General features: G+C 43.2%; 1 protein-coding gene across 15 annotated transcripts in view; it reads left to right on the top strand.

Annotated features, from left to right (window-relative positions):
- The window catches only part of ADGRL3 (adhesion G protein-coupled receptor L3), an 875,465-nt gene that overhangs the window by 605,487 nt on the left and 249,341 nt on the right, over positions 1–20,637 (top strand). For 13 of the 15 annotated variants that reach the window (XM_090036868.1, XM_090036864.1, XM_090036854.1 and 10 more), the window contains one exon: positions 7,516–7,596. The exons of the other annotated variants lie outside the window; for them this stretch is intronic. In XM_090036868.1, coding sequence (XP_089892994.1) covers positions 7,516–7,596 — 81 coding nt within the window. The remainder of the gene's footprint in view (positions 1–7,515; positions 7,597–20,637) is intronic. 15 annotated transcript variants of the gene reach the window in all.

The following is a 20,637-nucleotide window of genomic DNA, read 5'->3' as shown; positions in this document are numbered from 1 at the left end:
AGAAATTTAAGCATGAAATTAAATGAAATTCTATTTTGAGAAACATGAGATGACACATCTCTCAAATACGCTTTGAATAGTGGACAGGTGAACAGCAATGCCAGAAGACATTAGAATACTGAATTGTAAACTGGATAAGAGTTTGTGATCTGACGCTATAGCCAAATGGTAAATGCAGAGGCACCAAGGAAATATTAGGAGCTGGCATCCTGGAAAGCTTTCTTCAATCTCTGGCTGTTCCACAGGCTTCCTCTCTAACCTTGGGCAAGTCACTTACTCTGCTGTATGACATCTGGACTTAGGGGTAATACTTACTTGTAACAGGAGGCCTTCGCGGGGCCCATCTCTGCGTGGCCCGCCCACCTGTTTCTGGGCTAACCACCCACTTTCTCGTCTGCCATGCCTTGATCTTAATTAGTTACTTAATTAATTAGATGGTTAAGCAGGAGGCTGGTCATTTTTGCCCTGCTGCCAGGGGGCATTATCTGTGGCTTCAATCCTCCCCTACACTGCAGCCCAAGCCTTGCAAACGGCATTTAGGTGTTCTCTTCATCACTGGGGCCCCAAGTCCTCCTAATTGAACCCCACCCTAGAGACCTTTCATCAGGTGGCTTCATCCACCTTCATACTGGCTATGTAGCTTCCTGATGCTATTTTTCCCCTTTCAGGTGTGGTCCCCTCCCAGGACCTTTGGCTACCAGCCCTGGCCCACCTCCAGGCCAGTCAGAACCCCTGGTCCTCAGCTCTTGGGCATCCCTCGCAATGGGCACCTGGCCCTTTTGACCAGTCTGGGCCAGTCGAGGGTACTCTCTCAATTAGGTTGGAGTCTCAAGCCCCTCACTCTCTCCAGGAGTCCACCCTCTGGGCCCAGATGACACCATGATGTTCTCATACACGCTAGTCCAACACGATGGGCCCCAGAATCCTACTGTAGGACCCCACCTGGGTTCCTCCCTTCAGGCAGACTTTGCCGCCGACATACTGGGCTACATCTCCCTGCAGCAGGTCCCTCTTCGGGTGTGGTTCCCTCACTGGGACCTTCAGCTCCTCTAGCCCTGGTCCACCCCAGGCCAGTTGGGGCCCCAGGCCCCTGGCTCTTAGGCATTCCTCTCAGTGGGCCTCCTTGCCTTTCTGACCCTCCTGGTCCTGGCCTCCACCTGGGCCAGTCAGGGGAAGCTGACTCTGACTCTGACTCTTTCCCTGGGGTCCTTCTCTCTGGGTCCTCCTTCACAGATGTAGGGAGCTGGGGTACCTCACACCATGACTGGTGCCTCAGGGTCTCACAGGGGACTCTCACCCCCCCCCCCCCCGGCAGCAGGTCATGGTGCTACTATGGATGTTATTTTTGACCCATGCTTTGCCTCTCCACTGTGGAGGACTCACTGGGGTCAGGACTCAGCCCTCTTACTCTCTGCATGAACCCCCATTCTTCCCTCACTGGGCTTCTCATCACAGCCCCCCTCACACTGGGACTTCTCATTGCAAACACTGCCCCCTTACACTGGGGCACCTCAGCGCAGCCCCCCAGATCTCTGCCTCTTACTCACTGGGGCTCCTCTTCACTGCCCCCTCCACTAGTGGTCTCTGGGCTTCTGCCCTTGGGTGGGCTTAGATGGCCACAGCCATGCCTGGCTCAACTCTTTCCCTCAGGGTCTCAGACCCCCACAGGGCTCAGGCAGCGTCAGCCATACTTGGCCCTGGCTTCCTACTCTCCTCCTCAGGGCTTGCACCCCAACAACTACCTGCAATGGAACTGCACCCCCACAACTGCCTCCAATGGAATACAACCCACCCAAAGGTGAGGGCTAGGGGTTAAGGCACCCAACCCACCTTTCATCAGGGTGATCACTGGCATTTCCTGGGGGCCTCCCATGCCACTGCTAGCCCCACCAGGCCACCCACTCCCAGCGGGGTGCAGTTCTAGGTCATACCCAGAACCAGGAGCCTCCCACCATCCCCTACAGCTCCCCCCTTACCTCTGGATGAAACTCAGCAGCCCTCTGGCCAGGCAGTGTTATTGCCTGCCCCTAGCAGCCAAACTGCGCTATTTATATGGGCCGCCCTGAACCTAAAACGGCTGCCCTCATTAGGCACCTGGTGGCTTCCAGCTCCAGGACCTTAAAGTGGCAGGCACGCACAGTGCCGTGCCACACTCCTATCTCCAACAACTGCTGTGAGGATAAAACACTTTGCTGACCAGAAGGCACTCAGATACTACTGTAAGGATGGCCATGGAACTGCTTTTGTAAGGAAAATATATGAAACGTAGATTAATTTTGAATATCTCTTTACTAGGCCCTGGAGTGAGTTCAGACAATGGGAAAGCTAAGCTTTGCCAACATATCAAATTTGTTTCTGGGTGCATGGCAGACTGGCAACCAGGGCAACTTCTGTTGATAGTGGGCATGTCCACATGTTCAGTTTAGTACTTGTTTAATAAAGCACTAACTAAATGCACAGTAACTAGAGTTACTGTCCAGTAGTGCCAGTGCATGTTTTTTTTGTGACACTGACTTTGTGTTAACCTAATAACACTGCACAGTAGGCTGTTAGCACAAGGTTTAACTGTCACACTGCTGCAAAGGGTTATTAGGCCAATGTGCAGTAAGTGTCTTGTGTAGCTGTGCCCACTGTAGTGTACTGCACTGTAGTATAGTGTAGTGTAGACCAAACCAGGTCTTACCTACTCATAGTACTTATCCACACACCAAAGCCATGATTAGAAAGACAGGCTTCCTTTTATTTGCAGCCTCCCATTCTGCTTCCATCAACAACTGTCATTTTTAGCAGTGCATTTAAATAAATGGAGGTCTATTTTTTTGCTTCCACTGTTTCAACCCTCTCCCGCACCTTTTCCTGTTGCCATTGATGGGGAGAGGACCTTTGGTCTACAATCACTGACTTCATTTCCTGAGCAAGCCAAGCATGCAGCCACAGTGATACTCCCTCAGACACTGCTAACTTGGCTGAGGAGAATAATGACAGATGAGATAAAGGGGAAAAAAGAAACCCGAATGAAGAGATTAGAGATTAAATTGGCAACTTTATCACTCGTTACTTTGATTACATTTGATTGCTGTTTACATTTTTACCTGAGAGTCAGGCTCAGAAACACCAGATGGTTATAGTCAGAATGGGATTTAAAGAAGGCAATGCAAGCTGTTATAATGCTAAGCATGCCCAACTTTTCATCAGCAAAAGAGACATCTTGACCTGTGGTATTTTGTCAGTGGTGGGTACCTTTTTTTTTTTTCTTTTTTTTTTTGAAATGGAGCCGTTCATTTAAAAAAGGTTCAGCTATTTTTAGAGCACTCCAAATACTTTAAGAGTATCTTACTTACAACTCAAGCACTGTTTTGCCTCACAGCCATAGTTTCCCACTCATTAACCCATTACTAGTTAATGTGCAGTGCACTTAGAGCTCTGAGCCCTCACTTAAATAGTCCCATCCACTTCAGTAGAACTACTTGTGCAGATAAGTGCTCAACACCAGAATGATAGCTGTGAAACCTAGCCTTATATTAGCAAGTCATGATTATGCCCCTATCAAGTTTCAGAGTCTATAGGGCCAAATTAAAAATAGATTGTGTCTCAAAACAATGTAAGCCTGGCTTCAAAATTGTCATGTTGCAGCAGCGAGGGTGTGGAAGCAAAAGGTTGATTTCCTTTTATTTGCCTTTTGGTTTCTAAGTCTTTAATGTTCAAATTTCTTTACATCAACGAAGGTTAAGATAATTTTATGTATTTATTTAATGAAGGGAGAGATCCTCACGTCATCATTCAACTGTATGAGCTGGAACTTGAAGTCAATGACAAATACTGCACAACTTCTAAGAAAATCAGAAGAGAGGGCGACATTGCAAGAGGACTGATCAAATAAAAAGATAAAGGGAACAAAAATGGCGTTGGAAAACAGCCTGTTTCCTTTGGAACTGCTGCCCAAACTAATCATAGGGAAGGTCACAATGAAGGTCATAAATGTCCCACATACTGTGAGAGCATTCACATGCACGCTTATGTTAGAGCTTTGTGCTAAGAAGCCAGTCTGATTGATGGAAACACAGACTTCCTAATAGCCACAACATCATGGTGTCAGCTGAGCTTTCTTTAGAGATGTCTAGTTAACTGGACCAGTTGGGTGCCTTATGCATGCATGTCTGTGCCTCTTTACAGAAGTCCAATCTGCTGTATGCTCGCTTTAAGAATATGCATAGACGTATGCTGATGCACATGTGCCTTCATGTGCCCATAACCATTTGAGCAGCACATAAGAGGAAAGGTGTAATAAATTCAGGGTAAGAGGTGATGAGAATGCATCAACCGCATTTTGAATCTGGCCTCTGGTCCTTTATCTAAGTGATGGAGGGGTAAAGATTAAAAAATGTTAGTGTTCTGAGTGAAATCCTGACCCCATGACAGTGATACAGTTTTTTGTCACTGAATTCAACTGTGCTGGGATTCCACCTTCAGATTATAACCCTTTTTCATAGGGTGCATTCCTGGTTCGTAATGAAGTCAATGGAAAAGGCCAAGTGTCTTTAGGAAGGCCAGCAGGGACCACTGTGGTCATTTAATCTGACATCCTGAAATAAAAGTTCCTATCACTTTTACTTTTACTCCCAGGGTTTTCCCAGGATTTTGGCCTGCAACTTCTGATGTTGCATATGAAAGCTATCCCTCTCAACTCCTAGGGCTCTGCCCCTGCACTCATGCCAAACTGGAAGAAGAGTTTATTAATACTTCCAGTAGAATTGATCTTAATTTACACCAGTGTGACTCCAAACAGAATTTTTTCTCTAGTTACAGCACAAGAATTTGTGTACATCTTCACTTCAATATCTTCTTGGAGACCATTTTTCCCCCTAAGCAGGGTCATTGTCAAGTAATAGCAAACCATAAATTTAAATTGTTTCTTTAAATATGAAAGGTTGGGGGGAGTTACAGCATTTAAAATATTATTAGATGACTTGGATGTGGGTATGAAGTGTACTCTGTCCAAGTTTGTGGACGATACTAAATTGTGGGGTGAAGTGCACGCTCTGTAGAGTAGGGAACAATTGCAGGCAGACCTGGACAGGTTAGAAAAGTGGGCAGTACACAACAGGATGCAGTACAACAAGGACAAATGCAGAGTGCTGCACCTAGGGCACAAAAATATCCAGCATACCTACTGGCTGAGAAGCAACCCTCTCAGAAGCACAGAAGCGGAAAGGGATCTCGGAGTCATCGTGGACTCTAAGATGAACATGAGTTGTCAGTGTGAGGAAATCCTCAGCAAAGCTAACCACACTTTATCATACATCAGCAGATTCACGAAAAATAGATCCAAAGAGTGCGGCATTGGTCAGACCACAGTTGGAGTACTGAGTCCAGTTTTGGGCATTGTACTTCAAGAAGGATGTTGATAGACTCAAGAGGGTCCAGAGGAGGGTCACACATATGGTTAGGGGCTTATAGGACAAGCCCTATGAAGAGAGACTGAGGGACCTGGACCTCTTCAGCCTCTGCAAGAGAAGCCTGAGAGTTGATCTTGTGGCCATCTACAAATTCCTTAGGGGTACACAGCAAGGGATCGGACATGCTCTGTTCACCAGGGTGCCTCTAGAGGTAACAAGGAACAATGGTCACAAACTGACAGAGAGCAGATTTAGGCTAGATATCAAGAAAAGCTTCTTCACAGTAAGGGTGGCCAAAATTTGGAATGGACTTCCAAGGGAGGTGGTGCTCTCCCCTACCTTGCGGGTCTTTAAGAGAAGGCTGGATAGGCATCTGGATGGGGTCATCTGACCCCAGCACTCTTTCCTGCCTAGGCAGGGGGTCAGACTTGATGTTCTGTTGAGATCCCTTCTGACCCTAACATCTATGATTCTATGAGGAGCAACTAGTTTGTCTCTGCTGCACTACTGAGCAATTGTCAAAATGATGACTTCTGTTAACTATTGGCATCAGCTGGGATTTAAACATGTAGATGAGAATGGAAAGGCACCTTCACGTATTATCTGTGACAAGCTTGCCTGAAGCAAATTTTCTATCTTAAAACACTGAAAAAGCAAATATAAAATTTATGGCATGCCAATAGATTTTAAACCCAAATAATGTTCACTTATTGTAGTGACTAATAATGTAAATTGCTTGAGTCAGGCTAAGTGCTAAGCAGTAAATACATCCTGTCCATGCAGACAGTATCCTTTTGCATTTAATGTTTTATACCCCTGAAGAAATGTTTTCAGTATATTTCTTGTACCAGCTCTTCTTGGATATCATTACAAAGAACTCTAAAGAAAGCACCAATTCTCTACTCTCTATGACACTAGCTGGAAAACTGCTTGGAGCAACAACAGCAAATGTCAACAGGGAGCCATATTAATTATTTGGAATGTGCCTCATAAGAGGAATCAACTGCTTTTATTACTGCACGAATATTACTTGAAATGGGAAGGTTACTCTAGCTGTTATCGTAATCTATGTATCATTAACTTTCCTTGTTTAGAAAAAGAGATTAACAGCCTTGTAAATTGTTACAGTAAATAGATGAATTATAACAACATGTTTTTATTATAAATAAAAGTTTCTCAGTATAAATGCTTACTTTTTGATCCACTGGAGAACAACATCCTTAACAACTAAAAAAATGGCATTGAAATGTTGAGATTTGAACAGCTTCCTTTCTGAGAAGCATGATTGTAAACTGTACAGGCAAAAAAATGTGTCTCCTGTAGACCAACTGAGAAGCCACTGTTTGTCATTGTAAATGACTTCATATAGTTTGAAGAGTTCTCAGAAGAATGACACGCTATCCATTTCCCTTTTGGAGTTATGCTAGCCTGTTGGATGGCCTTTCAGGACTGAAATGCTAAGAATATGTCATGGAAATTCCTTGTAAAGAGGACATGACACTGCAATAGCCTTTTTCTCAAGCAGTTCAGACAGGATACAGGGAGAAACACAGTGATGAGAAAGGAAGGCGAGTTGTTGTTTGCACTTTACTGCTCAGAATACTAATTTACTGCATAGTAAAATGTCATCATCTACATGTGTGTGGCAGTTGCGCTGGTGTAGATTAATTTACAGTTTTGTCAGATATTCCTGTCAGACATGGGTACTATCCAACGGCGGAGTAAATTACTACACTTAAGCACACGTATAGATGGTGGTGTTGGGTTTAGTTTACTCTGGTTCAAGTTGCACCAGAATTTATTCAGTCACATTAATTGCATGTGTAGACATGCCTGGTGTGGAGGAAATATAAGCGCTAATGCTAAATTTCAACAAATGTCTGTGTGGAAGAAACAAAACTTCTCCAGATGTGGTGGATTTCTGAGAGGTCAGAGGCATTCTTAAAGCTGAAGTTAACTTTAATCATGAATTTCTATGGGCAAGAAAAAATATGTAATCAAGTAATATGTTTCCAAACCTATTAGTACTGTAATGTTTTAAGACTGTGGCTTGGTGAACTAAAATCCTCCTTCTCCGAACAGGACGTAGTAGAAACTAAAACCCTTGATTTGTCCACAGGGCAGGCTCATCATGGGCAAGTTTCCTATATTGCTCCGCCAATTCATCTTGATTCAGATCTGGAGAGGCCGCCTTCTAAGGGTGAGTCAGTAACACAGTCTCTGTGTACATGCACAATTATATAGCCATAGGTGTGAGTGAATTTCATCTCTGTATGCATCAGAGCCACCTCAAAGAGAGTTATACCCTGTCATTCAAGGCCACTCATCAGAGCAGATTAGTTCCATTGACATAAAGGAATTCTACCATGAATGGATGTCTCATGTTCTCCGTTCCTCAAGCAGATGTGAAAATACTGTGCTTGTCCTAAAATATTTAGCACTCCCACAGTATGCTGTGCATTTATGAAGGAGAATTGTTATTTTTAAACTTGTTTGACCTTTCCTCCCTCCCTTCTGGTGGTGCTGCATTACGGATCCCAATGGTGACTGCTTCTGCATGGTGCTGTGGGGCACACAGGAAAATTTCCAGTCATGGAATAGGTGGAGCTGGATTGACTGGCAGCTACTCTGTGATTGATGAAGCTGTACTCATGGAGGAACTTGGCCTTGTGGTCTGTATGAGAGGAACACCTCTCTGCTATGCCAGATCCTGGAGAATCAACCATGTTTTCAGCCTTGGCTCAAGGAACAGGGCTTGTCCCTGAAAGAAAAATTCACATTTCTTGCAGAGTTCATAGTTTTTCGCTTTACTCCTTTTGCTTAGCTGTTGGCAATCCGTTGGTGTAAGAGTCCAAATCAGCTTTGTTTGGGTCTAGGTTAGTGATGTCTGTAAATTAGAATCAAATCTAAGTATAGATTATTTATATTTATTGTCTTGGTCAGCACTGGCTTGTGCTTGAAGATTTGTGTCAGATATAGATAGATATTATTTGCAGGGAAGGATCTCTAAAGTTTGTGATCAGGAAGAGTGAGAGAGCAGGGGTTCTGGTATATTGTTTCAGATTTGCTGCAGGCAATATAAGAAGGTATGGAAAGAAAAATGCCTGTGTAGGAAAATGTTGAGGAACCACTTTCCATAAACCTAAGGCTCTAAGTCATTTATTGGGGTGACTTTGTTTAAAGGCAGTGTATTGCAGAACGGTGTCCTGCTCAGGAATTAGCAGTGCAGAAAGTTGGAGACAGAATGCGGGGCTTCATGGACCACTAGGCTCATCTCGTCAGGTAATTCCTACCATCCTGTAGCATAATGACATATCCTGTGGAATCCTATGTAAAAGTACCTTTCCCCAGGCATGCTGTGTTGCAAATGCTGATGCAGGGTACAGTGCAATAACAAGTAAACACAACTTCTTTCTAAATAGCAGTGCTTAGTACCAAATCCTAGCTCAGTACTGCAGATGGTTATGTTATACATGCTAGTGGAATTCAAGGCAGTCACTGGCTGTGACTCTGTATTCCCAGAACTGATGGGTTACAAGCATTTGGATTTCCTTCTTCTTAAAACATATTATTTTTATAGCTAGGGACAGAAATTACACAAAGAAGTAGTATAAGTGGTTGGAAACTGGTTCAAATCTGTAACACAACAGAAGTTCAGTGTGTATAAACTGCTTTCAAAATGGCTGAAACCAATTTTAGAAAAACCTAGATGAATGTAGTATCAGACTTTGCTGATTTAGGTTAAATTGATTTATTGAACTTCCATCCCAGATCCCTTCCAGATTCAAGTTAACTCACAGTCCCCCAGCACCCAAGGATGCTTTGCACCTCCCCTGCAACCCCACACCCTTCAGGCTAAGTGGGCTAGCCTTGGCTCATGCTGTCTGCTTCAGTGTCGTGCGTCTGTCCCTGTCGCCCCCCCCCCCACCTAAGCTTCTGGCCTGAGCCACTGCAGGCATGTGGCTGCATTTCTGGAATCAAAAGTGAATGTCTGTTCACTTGCTAATTGGTTCAATCTGTACAGCTTAGATTAACCTGTGAAGATTGAATCAATTCAGCCTCGGGCTTTTGGACCATCTGTACTTAGCTTATTTGTTTAGCATTCACAATGGTTTTTTGTGTCTTATACAACATGCAGGCAAATCAGTCGCTGCCCCTACAACTTACTCTGCATTAATGGACAATGTGATACCTACGATCTTCAGTGTCTGTAGGAGCTTAGTAAAGTCAATGTCTGAGTTCTGACACTTTTATTTTGATTAGCTGGTACCTTACTTGTTGAGTAGGCCTCTTAATACTGTCTGCAACAGGTAAGGATAGTAGAATCTGCTGTGAAAAGGTTCCTTGCTCTACCCTCTTACTTCTCTGTCCAGTTCAAGTACAGAAAGTTTCTGCCACTGTAAACTGAAACTGAGAATATAGTCTCTCTCTCTCTCTCTCCAAAGTGACTTCAGAACTTTGCTGGCCAAATTAAACTGTGGTCTGGCTGTAGTCCTGAGCCCAGTGAAATCAATGAGTTTTGCCGTTAATTTCAGGGAGGCCAAGATTTAAACTTCCAAGTAGTTTCTGCTGGGTTTGTTTTGTTTTGTTTGTTTATTTTTGTTAGCAGTTTTGAACATGGGTGTTTGCTTAGAAAATTCAGCAATAAGGTCTATAAACAGTGAAATGGACCTTACTGTATGTAAGATGTCTTTTCAGTTTTACTTCTTGGAGAATCCTTTTGTATTTTCACGAAGTGGTACCTAATGGCCAGTGGTCTGTTCTTTTGTTTCACCTCCCAAAACTATTTTATTCATAAAGGAATGTGAACTGATTCCAAAACAGGTGGTGTTGATTGTACGAAACACTACAAGGTTTCAAGTATTTGGCTGTCAGCTTCCTGTCCTTCCCCATGTGAGTTCTCACAGAGTCTAGTATGTCTTACATTCTGGATTTTCATCTGCTTCTCAATAGCTCAAAACTTTTTAAGATCTCTAGAGTTTTTTTGTTGTTGTTGATCACATGGCATGTTGTAACAGAGGACTCTGGCAAGGCAAAAGTGGTCCGCAACCCTGGCACCCAAATGATTTTAGGGTTCTCTGATGCTGGCTGGGGCCATTCAAAACTTGAATAGACTAGCTGTGCTTAATACATCACCATGCTTTTCTATAGGCGGTTAGGAGAGCTAGCTAGAATAGCATGAGGCAGAGATGACAGTATCACTAGATTAGCTTCTGCAGTCGTTCTGGGTTTGCAAAAATCATCTGCTTTCCAGAGGGCATATCCAGCTCCAGAAGCAAGATCCAAGAATGACACCCCCACTTGTGGCAGGCTGAAATAAGCTGAAAGTTCACTTGTAGATGGCAGAGAGGATGAAGTAGATTTCACCCTGCCTGGCAATGCCATCTGGCCCAGCTGGCATGGTGTCTCCTCATTCTAACAATTGAAAATTTTAAAGAACCAATTGCCCCCCAAAAATGCATTGAGAGTTTTCAGGAAGAGGCTTGAGAATGGTCTGGGGATGGTTTAGGGACAACAAGTGCTGCATCAGTGCAGGGGGTTGGACTAGATCAGAGGTGGCCAACCCACAGTATGCGCACCATTTTTGGAATGTGCTGCTGCTTTGGTTGGCACATGGAAGATTAAGCAAGGCGCTGGGAGAACACAGATAAGGCAGAGAGGAGAGCAGGGTAATGTATCTGGCAGAGTGAAGAAAGCAAAGTAATGTATCAGGCAGGAAAGATAAGGCAGAGCAACAGAGCAGGAGGCAAAGATAAAACAGAGCAAGGGTTCAGGTAGGGGAAGGAGATTGGAGTGGAACTTAGTGAGGAGACAGGGCTTACTTTGTGAAACGATGGCCAAAAAGGTGTGTCCCTTTTTGAACCAGATGACCCTAGAGGTCTCTTCCAACCCTCTTATTTTATTATTCTGGTCTCGGTCACGTATTGTTTAGCACTCTGCATATATCCTCACATTGACCTTGATTGCAATGCTTATTCTGTGTAAAGTTACCCCTTGGCATGTCATCATTATGCAGACTGTGGGAGGAGTTCAACATAATGAGAAGCTCTCTCAGGGTCTCCTCATCATTCCTTTGCCTCAGAAACCATGGTGATTGGTGGACTACCATAACTTTGGCAAACTGGGAGTGGGACTTAACCTTTTTCTCAGAATATGTGGTGGTTCTGCCCCTAAATACAATAAGTCCATACAAGTGCAGGATCAGCTCTGTGCCCCACCTCTACCCCCTACTAGTCCTGGCCACAGCTGCCCCCAAGGCCCTACCAAAAGAGCAATGTAGTCAAGAGCAAAATTTTGCAAGCTAGAAGGGAGGATGTTGTACTGTTGATCTCAGTTTGTTCCAAGCCAACACAGGCTTTCAATAATTAGCCTACCCAATGCCAGTTCCCCTCCTTCTCCTGCCCTCCCACCCTGCTCCACTCCACAGACATCCTGAGGCTCAATCCATGCTGATTTTCTGTCTTCATAGGATCAGTATGTGAAAGGTCCTTTCTATATACAGGGTATGAGCTGGCCATCATATTGATTTGCTTATTGGTGTCTCAGATGTTGGGCTAGGCTCTTTGCAGATTTGAAGACAAAGTCCTAGCCCTGTTGAATTTGAAGTGAACAATTCTATTGTGCAGCAGACAGCACTCACGTTGCTGGCATACATTTTCAATGCATAATGCATTCAGCTATACACAGGCCACATCTATACAACCGGCAGACTATGGAGTTGTTACTGCACAATCATTTAATACTTGCATAACCAAGTACTAAATAACTGCGTAGTAACTGGCATTACTGTGCAGTAGTATCCCTGCATAGTTTTTTTTCTGAAGCTACTGTGCAGTAGCCATGAGCTATTGCGCAGTAGCTTGTTACTACCGTGTGGTAGCATCGTGTCGTGGTTAGTGTCCCCCACCGCTAATACACAGTAGCGTCTCATCTAGATGTGGCCACAGTGAGTCATACTCCTCCTTGTCCTACCCTTGCCAATGTAAAAACAGTAAACACTAAGGAGATATTTTGCCTGGTGATTGTTAGTAGGAGTTGTAGACGTAGTCACTATGTCACCAGTCAGGAGAGTACATGAGTAACCCTAGTCAGTATTTACTTCCTGCAGATTTTTTTTTATATAGCATATAATAAGTAATATTTGGTATTCTTTACCATGTGTTAGACCATATGACCTCATGAAGAAAGCACAGGGCTAGGACTGGGGTATTATGGCTAAATACAGATGTTCAAAAAGCCTGAGGCAGAATTGATCGAAGTCACATGGTTTTCTGTAAGCAGTGTAGTTTAGATCGGTAGTGAACAGAACACACATTCACCCTTTGCTGGGGGAGAGGCACAAATCTTAGACCAGATTCTGCCATTTTTACACCAGTCTGTGTGCCAAACTTGTGTTCTGTTATGGCTATAGACTGCTTTCTGATCACATATATCAGTAAAAGTATAATATCTGTACCTGGCCTATATTCCTATTCTTGGCTTTGCTGCTGGGTGACTTCAGCACTTCTTCAAGCAGAGCAGCCATGAGATTGTCTCAGCAATCATGAGATTCTTTATTTTATTTTTTAAAATAAGTTTGAAGTTGTTTTTATTTCCCTGAGGTTTCTGAGATGTTAGGTAGCATATACCCAGGTCACGTGTTCAATTCTTTCCCAGATCCTTGAGGGATACAAACCTGCTTTAAAAAGAGAGAGAGAGAGCTGGGATTCTCACATACTTACAGGATTCAAGCAAGTGGGAGCGTAAGAAAAACTCCAGATCCAGTGAGACTCATGATACAAGGGCTGGAGCGAGCAATCCTGGGGACAAGTTGCTCCCAACATGTTTGCCTCAGTTCCCTCATCTATAAAATGGGAAACACTGATTATTATAAAGCAAGGATGAACACTAAACCATTAAGTCGTGTTGTCATCATCTGTTTCTTCTTTCCCTTCTTTCTGTCTTACCTTCCAACCCCACCAGGTGGTCTTTCATACAGCCTTTCCTTAGGGCCTTGGCTGCCTCTGTCTCCTTTTATTGCTTTGACTATTTAGTTTCCTCACCATATTCCCCCAGCATTGAATTAATCACTGGGTAAAAGTCGCTGTTGCATTTAACTGCAGCAGAAGGAATGCAGTAGCCACACTGCAGCATTGACATAAATTTCAATAAAACTGAAGGGAGCTGGGCTATGAATATAAAAGTATCCTGGTTTTGCATATTTTAAGAAAATTAATTATACAATTTGAATGCTGCCGCTGCTGTAGGATATACAACTGCAACTTTCAGCTGGCAGATTTATTTGTGGCTGTCTTTTTTTTTATTATTTTTAATTTTATCACTGGTGACATTTACCTACATTATTTATGTCTGCAGTGCATTTTTCCTACCTTTCAGTGTACTGATGCTAGTACTGAAGAGAGTATAAACTCCAGTAGTTTACTAGCGCATTAGTGTCACCATACATTACAAGGTAATTACTTTGAGGCACTACTCTATATAGAAACATAGTAATGACACTGTAAATCACTTTATAAAAATAAGGCCCTGAATCAGCACTCACTATTAAAGTTATTTCTCTTTGCCCACCCTTCCATTAATTAGAAAACATTTTTAAATTAGTTTCATATATGAAGCACCATTAACCATTATTTTTACATCTACTTTTAATAGAACAAACAGGACTATGTTGCAGTTACTTTTATGTGGTTGTTTACATATACTCATATGCAGATTAATTCCAGAGGTGGGTAAGATTTTTTTTCAATAGCTGAAACCTATGGCTGTTGCAAATACATTTTCATAGGGTTTCAGATGCAGTGCTCCAGAAATCCTGAGCCACAACTGCTGATTCCTTATGCATAGTCCTGAACATGTTAACTGTCTAGGCTAGAGGCTGGATTTTCAGTCTTATGCATAAAGATAAGGGGAAATCTATTTACCTTTCTGAGTTTTAACCCCTGTCTTTAATAGATAGTTATTAGCTTTTAGCATTTAAGAAGCCTCTTTCTTTCGCTCACACGGTTACTTCTTACTGAGCATAAGATGCTAATCTCTAGTTCATGACGTCAAACCTTTTCTTGTACCCACAAGTTGTGATCTCATAAACTAAGGATTATAACCTGCATTTTGGAAATGGTTTACTTGTTACTGATAATGGCAAAGAAGTTCTGAGATAAGAATGACTCTAATGCTCTGGCTTAGGAGGGAGTTTTATGGAATTATCATATAGAGTAATAACTGAAATTTAGTGTTTGGACTAAAATTCTGCCAGGTGCTAAAATACAGTGAATGGACTGAATTAAACTCACTGAATCCACATACTAAAACTATTTATAAAGGTTTATAGAAACAGATTTTACTGTATGTGTGGAATGATATTAAACATAAAATATATCCATGGCTTTAAAGTTAAGCAGTCAGAGGCAATAATCTACATTGTTGAGCTAGTGTTCTGCAAAGTTTTCCTTCAAATAGAAGCCTGAGGGAATTGGGTAACTCAGGGGATTATTCAAGTTGAAGTAAAATGGTTTCAAAACATATAAATACAGAGGGAAACTTATTTAAGATCACCAGCTTTACAAATGAAAAACAGATAAAATAAATTTAGGGGAAAGCCTGTTCGTTCTTACTCTTTTAAGGCAGATCTCTCCAGCCAGAGTTCCTTTCCATGAACTTTTCTTTATGGGGAATGTATCAGCTAAACTGGGGGTTTGCTGTACTCTCCATCCTTTCTTCATTTACTTTCTTCATCCAGAAAAACCTTCCATAGTGCTTTTCTTGGATTTTTGCCCATGGTGGCCTCGTCTTCCTACATTAAGCAGGAATCATTTTCTCCCTTTTCTTTTTATCCCCCATCACCAGATCTGACACATACATACACCTTACAGCTCTGCACCTGTCCATCCTATTGGCAGCGAACAGCATGCTAGAAGCATGAATTCTGGTGTCGTCTTTCAAAGTATCCCAAACAGGTTTTACAAACCTCTCCACACAAGTTGGCAGAGGAAGTTAGTATCTCTGAAGACCGCTAAGTGGAATGCTTCTTACAACCTATTAAAATTTGGGTTCAGAACATCAGAGCTCTTGCTGCCTCGTGGACCAAGAAAATAAAACGCCTCTGAAAAAAATATGCTAAGCCATTACTTGGCTCTTCCCATATAAATGCAAGTTAAGAGACAGAGACATGAATTTTTTAGTACGGAGAAATTCATTCACCCAGTGCTATCCCGTCTGATCTCTGTATCACTCCACAGTTTCATTGATCTCTGCAGGGTTTGGCTTTTCAGAATCCCACTGCCTGCATCTGTGACAGCTCGATCATAGTTGCTTTTCCCACCTTTTTGTTTTCTCTATTACAACTTGCAGTAGTAGGGTGTTGCCCCACGCTGGAAGGTACTCTGTTTTTTTATGATATCCCTTTTTTCTCTTGGGGAGCAGGGAGGGTTTTATTCTTCCTCCATTTAATTAGTAATGGCCATAGATTGACTCCTTTGGCCATGTTATTAGGCTGACATTCTTCAGGGATGAAGATCTATGTGAGGGGCCAAATGTTTTCTTTTAAGGTCTTTGAGCAAGCTGGGAGCCAGGGGCACGCATGATTCCTGAATGACCTTTCAGTTGACACAACTGATCCTGTGCCAGTCTGTCAGTACTGTCATGCTGTCTCTGCTGTCTGTCTCCATCTCCAAGAATCCTGCAGTTTTTCCCTCTTGGCCTCTTTGCTGCTTCCAGGGTTCTTCTGCCAGACCTGGTCATCCCCCTCCCTAGGATCTCTCTGTGTCTCTAAAGAGTTTTTCCTTATATCTGTGCAGGGCAATAGGCAACCTATGCCCTGATCCAGTAAGCCACACTTAACATTTTGCAGCAGGATTATTCCCTGTGGTTTTCAAGCCAGCCCCAGTATATCAGATCTATAATAACAAACAGAGCTATGTAGCAAACAGATCTTGCACATGTTAAATGCCAGGTGGTTATGCACAACAATTTACTACAGATTGATTAATGTTGTATTATTCGTACTGCATGCATAACCCAGTTCATTTCAGTGGAAGATTTTAACCATTGCTAAGGGATAGAATTTTTTAACTGTCCCTTCCCCTGATTCAGAAGGATGTACAGCCAGTTTTTCAGTGACTTTTCTGGCTTGGATGACACTTTCAGGTTATATAGTTAGGGTTACCATACGTCAGGGTTTCCCCAGACATGTCCTTTTTTTTGGTTCTCTGTCCTCCATCCGTTTTTGAAATGCAAGCAAATGTTCTGGATTTTGCTCTGCCTCTGCTTTTTCCTGGCATTTCTGGCTTGGCTGCTTTGGGCTGGGAGTAGCAGGGGCAGATGATTGGAGGCTGGGGGATCACGTGCTCTACACATGGGCCCCAAAGCTGGAGGCAGATGAGAGAAAGAGCTGCATGGAAGCAGGGGGCTGCAGGTCAGGAGTGAGAGGCACTGGCAGGGCTGGGTGGGGCAGGCGGCTATGGGTTGTGAGTGAGGGATATCGGCTGGGATGGGGGGGCTGCAGTTTGGGAGTGAGGAGCATCAGCATGATCTGGGTGGTGTGGTACAGTGGGTCAGGAGTGAGAGGCAGCAGCAGGGCTGGGGGGGTGTGGCTTAGGAGTGAGGGGCAGAGGCAGGGCCTGGGCATATCACTGCCCCCCACAATCATATACCCCTTCCCCTTCTTCTCCTCCTCCTCCCCTATCCTCCACAGGTGTCCGCTTTTTTGAAACTGGAAATATGGTAATCCTAATGTTCTTTTCTAAAATTGAACTGAGCTTTTAGTCACTGTGACCTGAATCTTAAATAACTCAATCACTACACTGAGAAACCAATCTGCAAATGGATCAGTGTGTGGGGAACTGAATTCTTTTGAAAATGTGGTTCTAAGTGTCCTGAAAAACGCTGTTGGGTGCTAGGCCTAAATGCAAAGTGAGCTGTTCTGAAAAATCAAGCTCTAATTGTGGGTTCTGAGCACTTCTGAATCTGACCCTGAAAATCTGGATTCTGAGCAGCTTTATCCAAAGCCAATGAGATGAAGAAGCAGGTGGCAACTGGACTTAATATTAGGGTTCTATGAATCTTCGATAGCTGATTCTATCTGGAGGAGATTCTGCCTGATTTGGGGACTGAATCTCTGAATGTGAATTAGATAGGGAGACCAATGAAAAGCTCCAAATCAATTTGAAGCATCTGAATCAGTTTGGGAAAGCTTTGGGAAAGCTTTGGTTGCTTTGGAGATTCGGCCATAGAGTAAACAGGCAGCTAACACAGCTGCCTCGACCTGGTAAGGCTCTTGTGGGGAGTGGAGGGGGGAGGTAAGGGGCATGGGGGAGGGAGGGATTGGGGCTGGGGCAGAGTCCCCTCTCCCAGTGCTGCTGCACCTGCATCCTGTTCCCCCTGCGCTGGTTGGCAAGTGGCAGCGGGGAAGAGCCCCCGCTCCGAGCACCGATGCAGGTGTGGCAGCGCTCGGAGCAGGGGCTATGCCCTGCTGCCGCCCAGAGCAAGCCGCGGCTGCATCGTGCCCCCCCGCCCATGACGGCTGGGCAAACGGCAGCAGGGCACAGGTCCCACAGCTCCCCCTGCCAGGGCAGAGGCAGACACAGCTGGAGGAGCCACAGGAAAAGCCCCCATGGCTGCCCTGGCTGACCCCATCCACTGCCCAGCCCAGCCTCCCAGCTTCTCCTATGACTCCCCCAACCCGAGGAGAGGCAGGCACAGCTGGAGAAGCCACAGGAGAACCTGCAGCCACCCAGCTGTGCCTGCCTCTCCCCGGCCGATCGATCACCAAATCTCTCTGAATCAGCCCTGAATCTTCTGAAGCAGATTTGGCTGAATCATTTTGGGACAGTGATCTGAATCCCTGAATCGAATCACTGTCCTCCGAATCAGCCGGATCTGAATCAAATACATCCCTATTCACACAGGCATACTGAATATGGTCCATACCATCTCCCCTGTCCCCCCCTCAAATAAGCATAGCAAATGACATTTTTTGGCTTCAGCTTATATAAACAAATTTCCCGGAAGTCTTTGAGAAATCCTGCAATATTTCTCTTTGTTTTTTTTAATTTGTTTAATCCAGTCCATACTCTGTAACTACCTACAGTTGCAAACTGTTAGTTTGTCACCCTTGTTGCTGCTGTGCTGTTGAACTGTTGCACTTACTTCTTTCAAAGGTGTGTTTCCATTTCAGAGGGACAACACAGGTACTGCTGTTTATTTATAAAGTAACAGCATTCTCCGCAGCAGAAAGAAAAAGCTAATTGAGCCTTTGTGCTAGGAATGCTAAATCCTGCATGGAGATGGGAAGTATTATAATCCTGTTTACACTTCGAAATGTTGAAGAAAATTTGTTTAAAAAAATCTCCTAAAAAAACAACAACAACAAATGCCTCAAAGTAAAGTGATGTATATGTTCATCTCCTTATTAAGGTAGTATCTTTCTCTATTGTTTCTACTATTTAAAAAAAGAGGGACTTAATATTTTATATCAGTTATCCCTCTTATTGTCAGGGAGTTTTCCTTTGGAAATTGTCATATACTCTGATTTAAAGCTGTCTTGCAATTCTATTTTATAAGTTGCCTTAAGATAAAATATTGTCTGATAAGCTTAAATGGACATAGATTCCTATCCTGGAGAGTCTTTGCAATAGGAATGCTTCATTTTACACTTTATTGAGCTGTGCATTACTGGTGGTACTTTTCATTCTCCTTCCTGACACAGGCAACAGCTGAAGGTTGGAACCATCTAGGGTGACATACACTCAAGCAGCACTAATCAGAAGTGAATGTCCTATTAAAAGCTCAAGAAAAAAATCTGTTGAACTAATCCAATGTGGAAGAAGAATGTCACTTTGTATACAACACTAGACCCCACTCAAACTTTTTTTTTCTTCCTCTCCACTAATTTTTGGCCACCCTTTTCCTTCTGCAATATAGAGCAAATAACTGTTTTAAATGAGCAGATGGGGGAGGCATAAGACAAGCTGTTAAATTAATAAACATGTGTGGTACTTTGTCAGGAAGGGAGCCCATTTTGGCATTTCTTCTGGATGATTTGTATGGCCTATCACCATCACACCTGGTGCAGGGACAATAAATGGGCACTTAATAGCCAAACAATGTGCAAACTCCTTCTATTATAACTTCATTATGTCAGATATAATCATCTGTAACTAGATGTCAAATACATAATTTATGTCCGGCTCCCCTGTGGAATAGTGGCCACATGAATGAATGGGCCCATTAATGCGAAGGAGCTTTTATGGTAACTTTCTTCCTCCTGGTACATGGTCCATTTTGTCATCTGGTATTAATCCTGAACTGTTTCAATGTTGCAGAAAAGGCCTGTTATATTTATATTTGTGTAATCAGAGAAGATGGCACATAAATCATACAAGAGATCAAATTTCAGGTCCAGTGACTTCCAAGGTGCACGTCTGTTTAAAAAGGAACAGTACAAGTCTATAGTAATGTTATGGAGAGGCATAAAAGGGCTTTCATTTTACCCCTTTTGAGACGTTAAAATGGTTTTTGGCTTTGAATCCAGGAGAACACTTCCTGTGGGAGCCTTCTGACATGATCAAAGAACTGCTTAGCTACTGGAAATGCTTCATCTGTCACTGCAGCCATTTTAATCAGGAGCGACATTTTGCTTCTCTGCTTTTTGTTATGTTAAGTGACTCCTATTGGTAGAGGTGCCCAGTGACATGCGTGATGAAATGTATTGTTATCACTTGAAAAATTAAGGGCTTTGGAGGGGGTTTGCTCAGTTCATTTGAAAGTTGTAATCAGGATCCCAGTGGTAGCGATTTAAGATCTTAGTTTTGTAACCTTTGTGCATCAGAAGTATTAGTCACTGATCTACATAGCTGCTATAGTTTCCACTTGAGTGTTGCTATAGTAGACAGGGCTGTCTTCCTGTGATGCTGGATATTATAAAGTATATTAGGAGACAAGTCTCTGTGTCCCATAGAGCTTATTTAGGGTCTTTAGTAGGTGGTGTAGGGGGCTGAATTCTTCCGGATATGTCTTCACTAAAATATTAATGTAAGCATCAATTTGCAAATGTCTGTAGGGGCTATGTAAGTTGGAATGACGTAGCCCTTGTAAAAGGCCATATTAAGTATCTTGATTATTTTTAGAACACCCCACACAAGAAACTGTAGAGTAAGTGTTTGTACTCCACAATCACAACCACCTTTTTTGGTGTGTTGAATCAGAATCACTTGGAAGAGAAAGCTACTCAAAGAAAGATGTGATA

This window comes from Crocodylus siamensis, chromosome 2 (genome assembly GCF_052110815.1).
Source record: "Crocodylus siamensis isolate JL-2025a chromosome 2, ASM5211081v1, whole genome shotgun sequence".
Classification (NCBI taxonomy): domain Eukaryota; kingdom Metazoa; phylum Chordata; order Crocodylia; family Crocodylidae; genus Crocodylus; species Crocodylus siamensis.
This window is presented reverse-complemented; position numbering and strand designations above follow the sequence as displayed.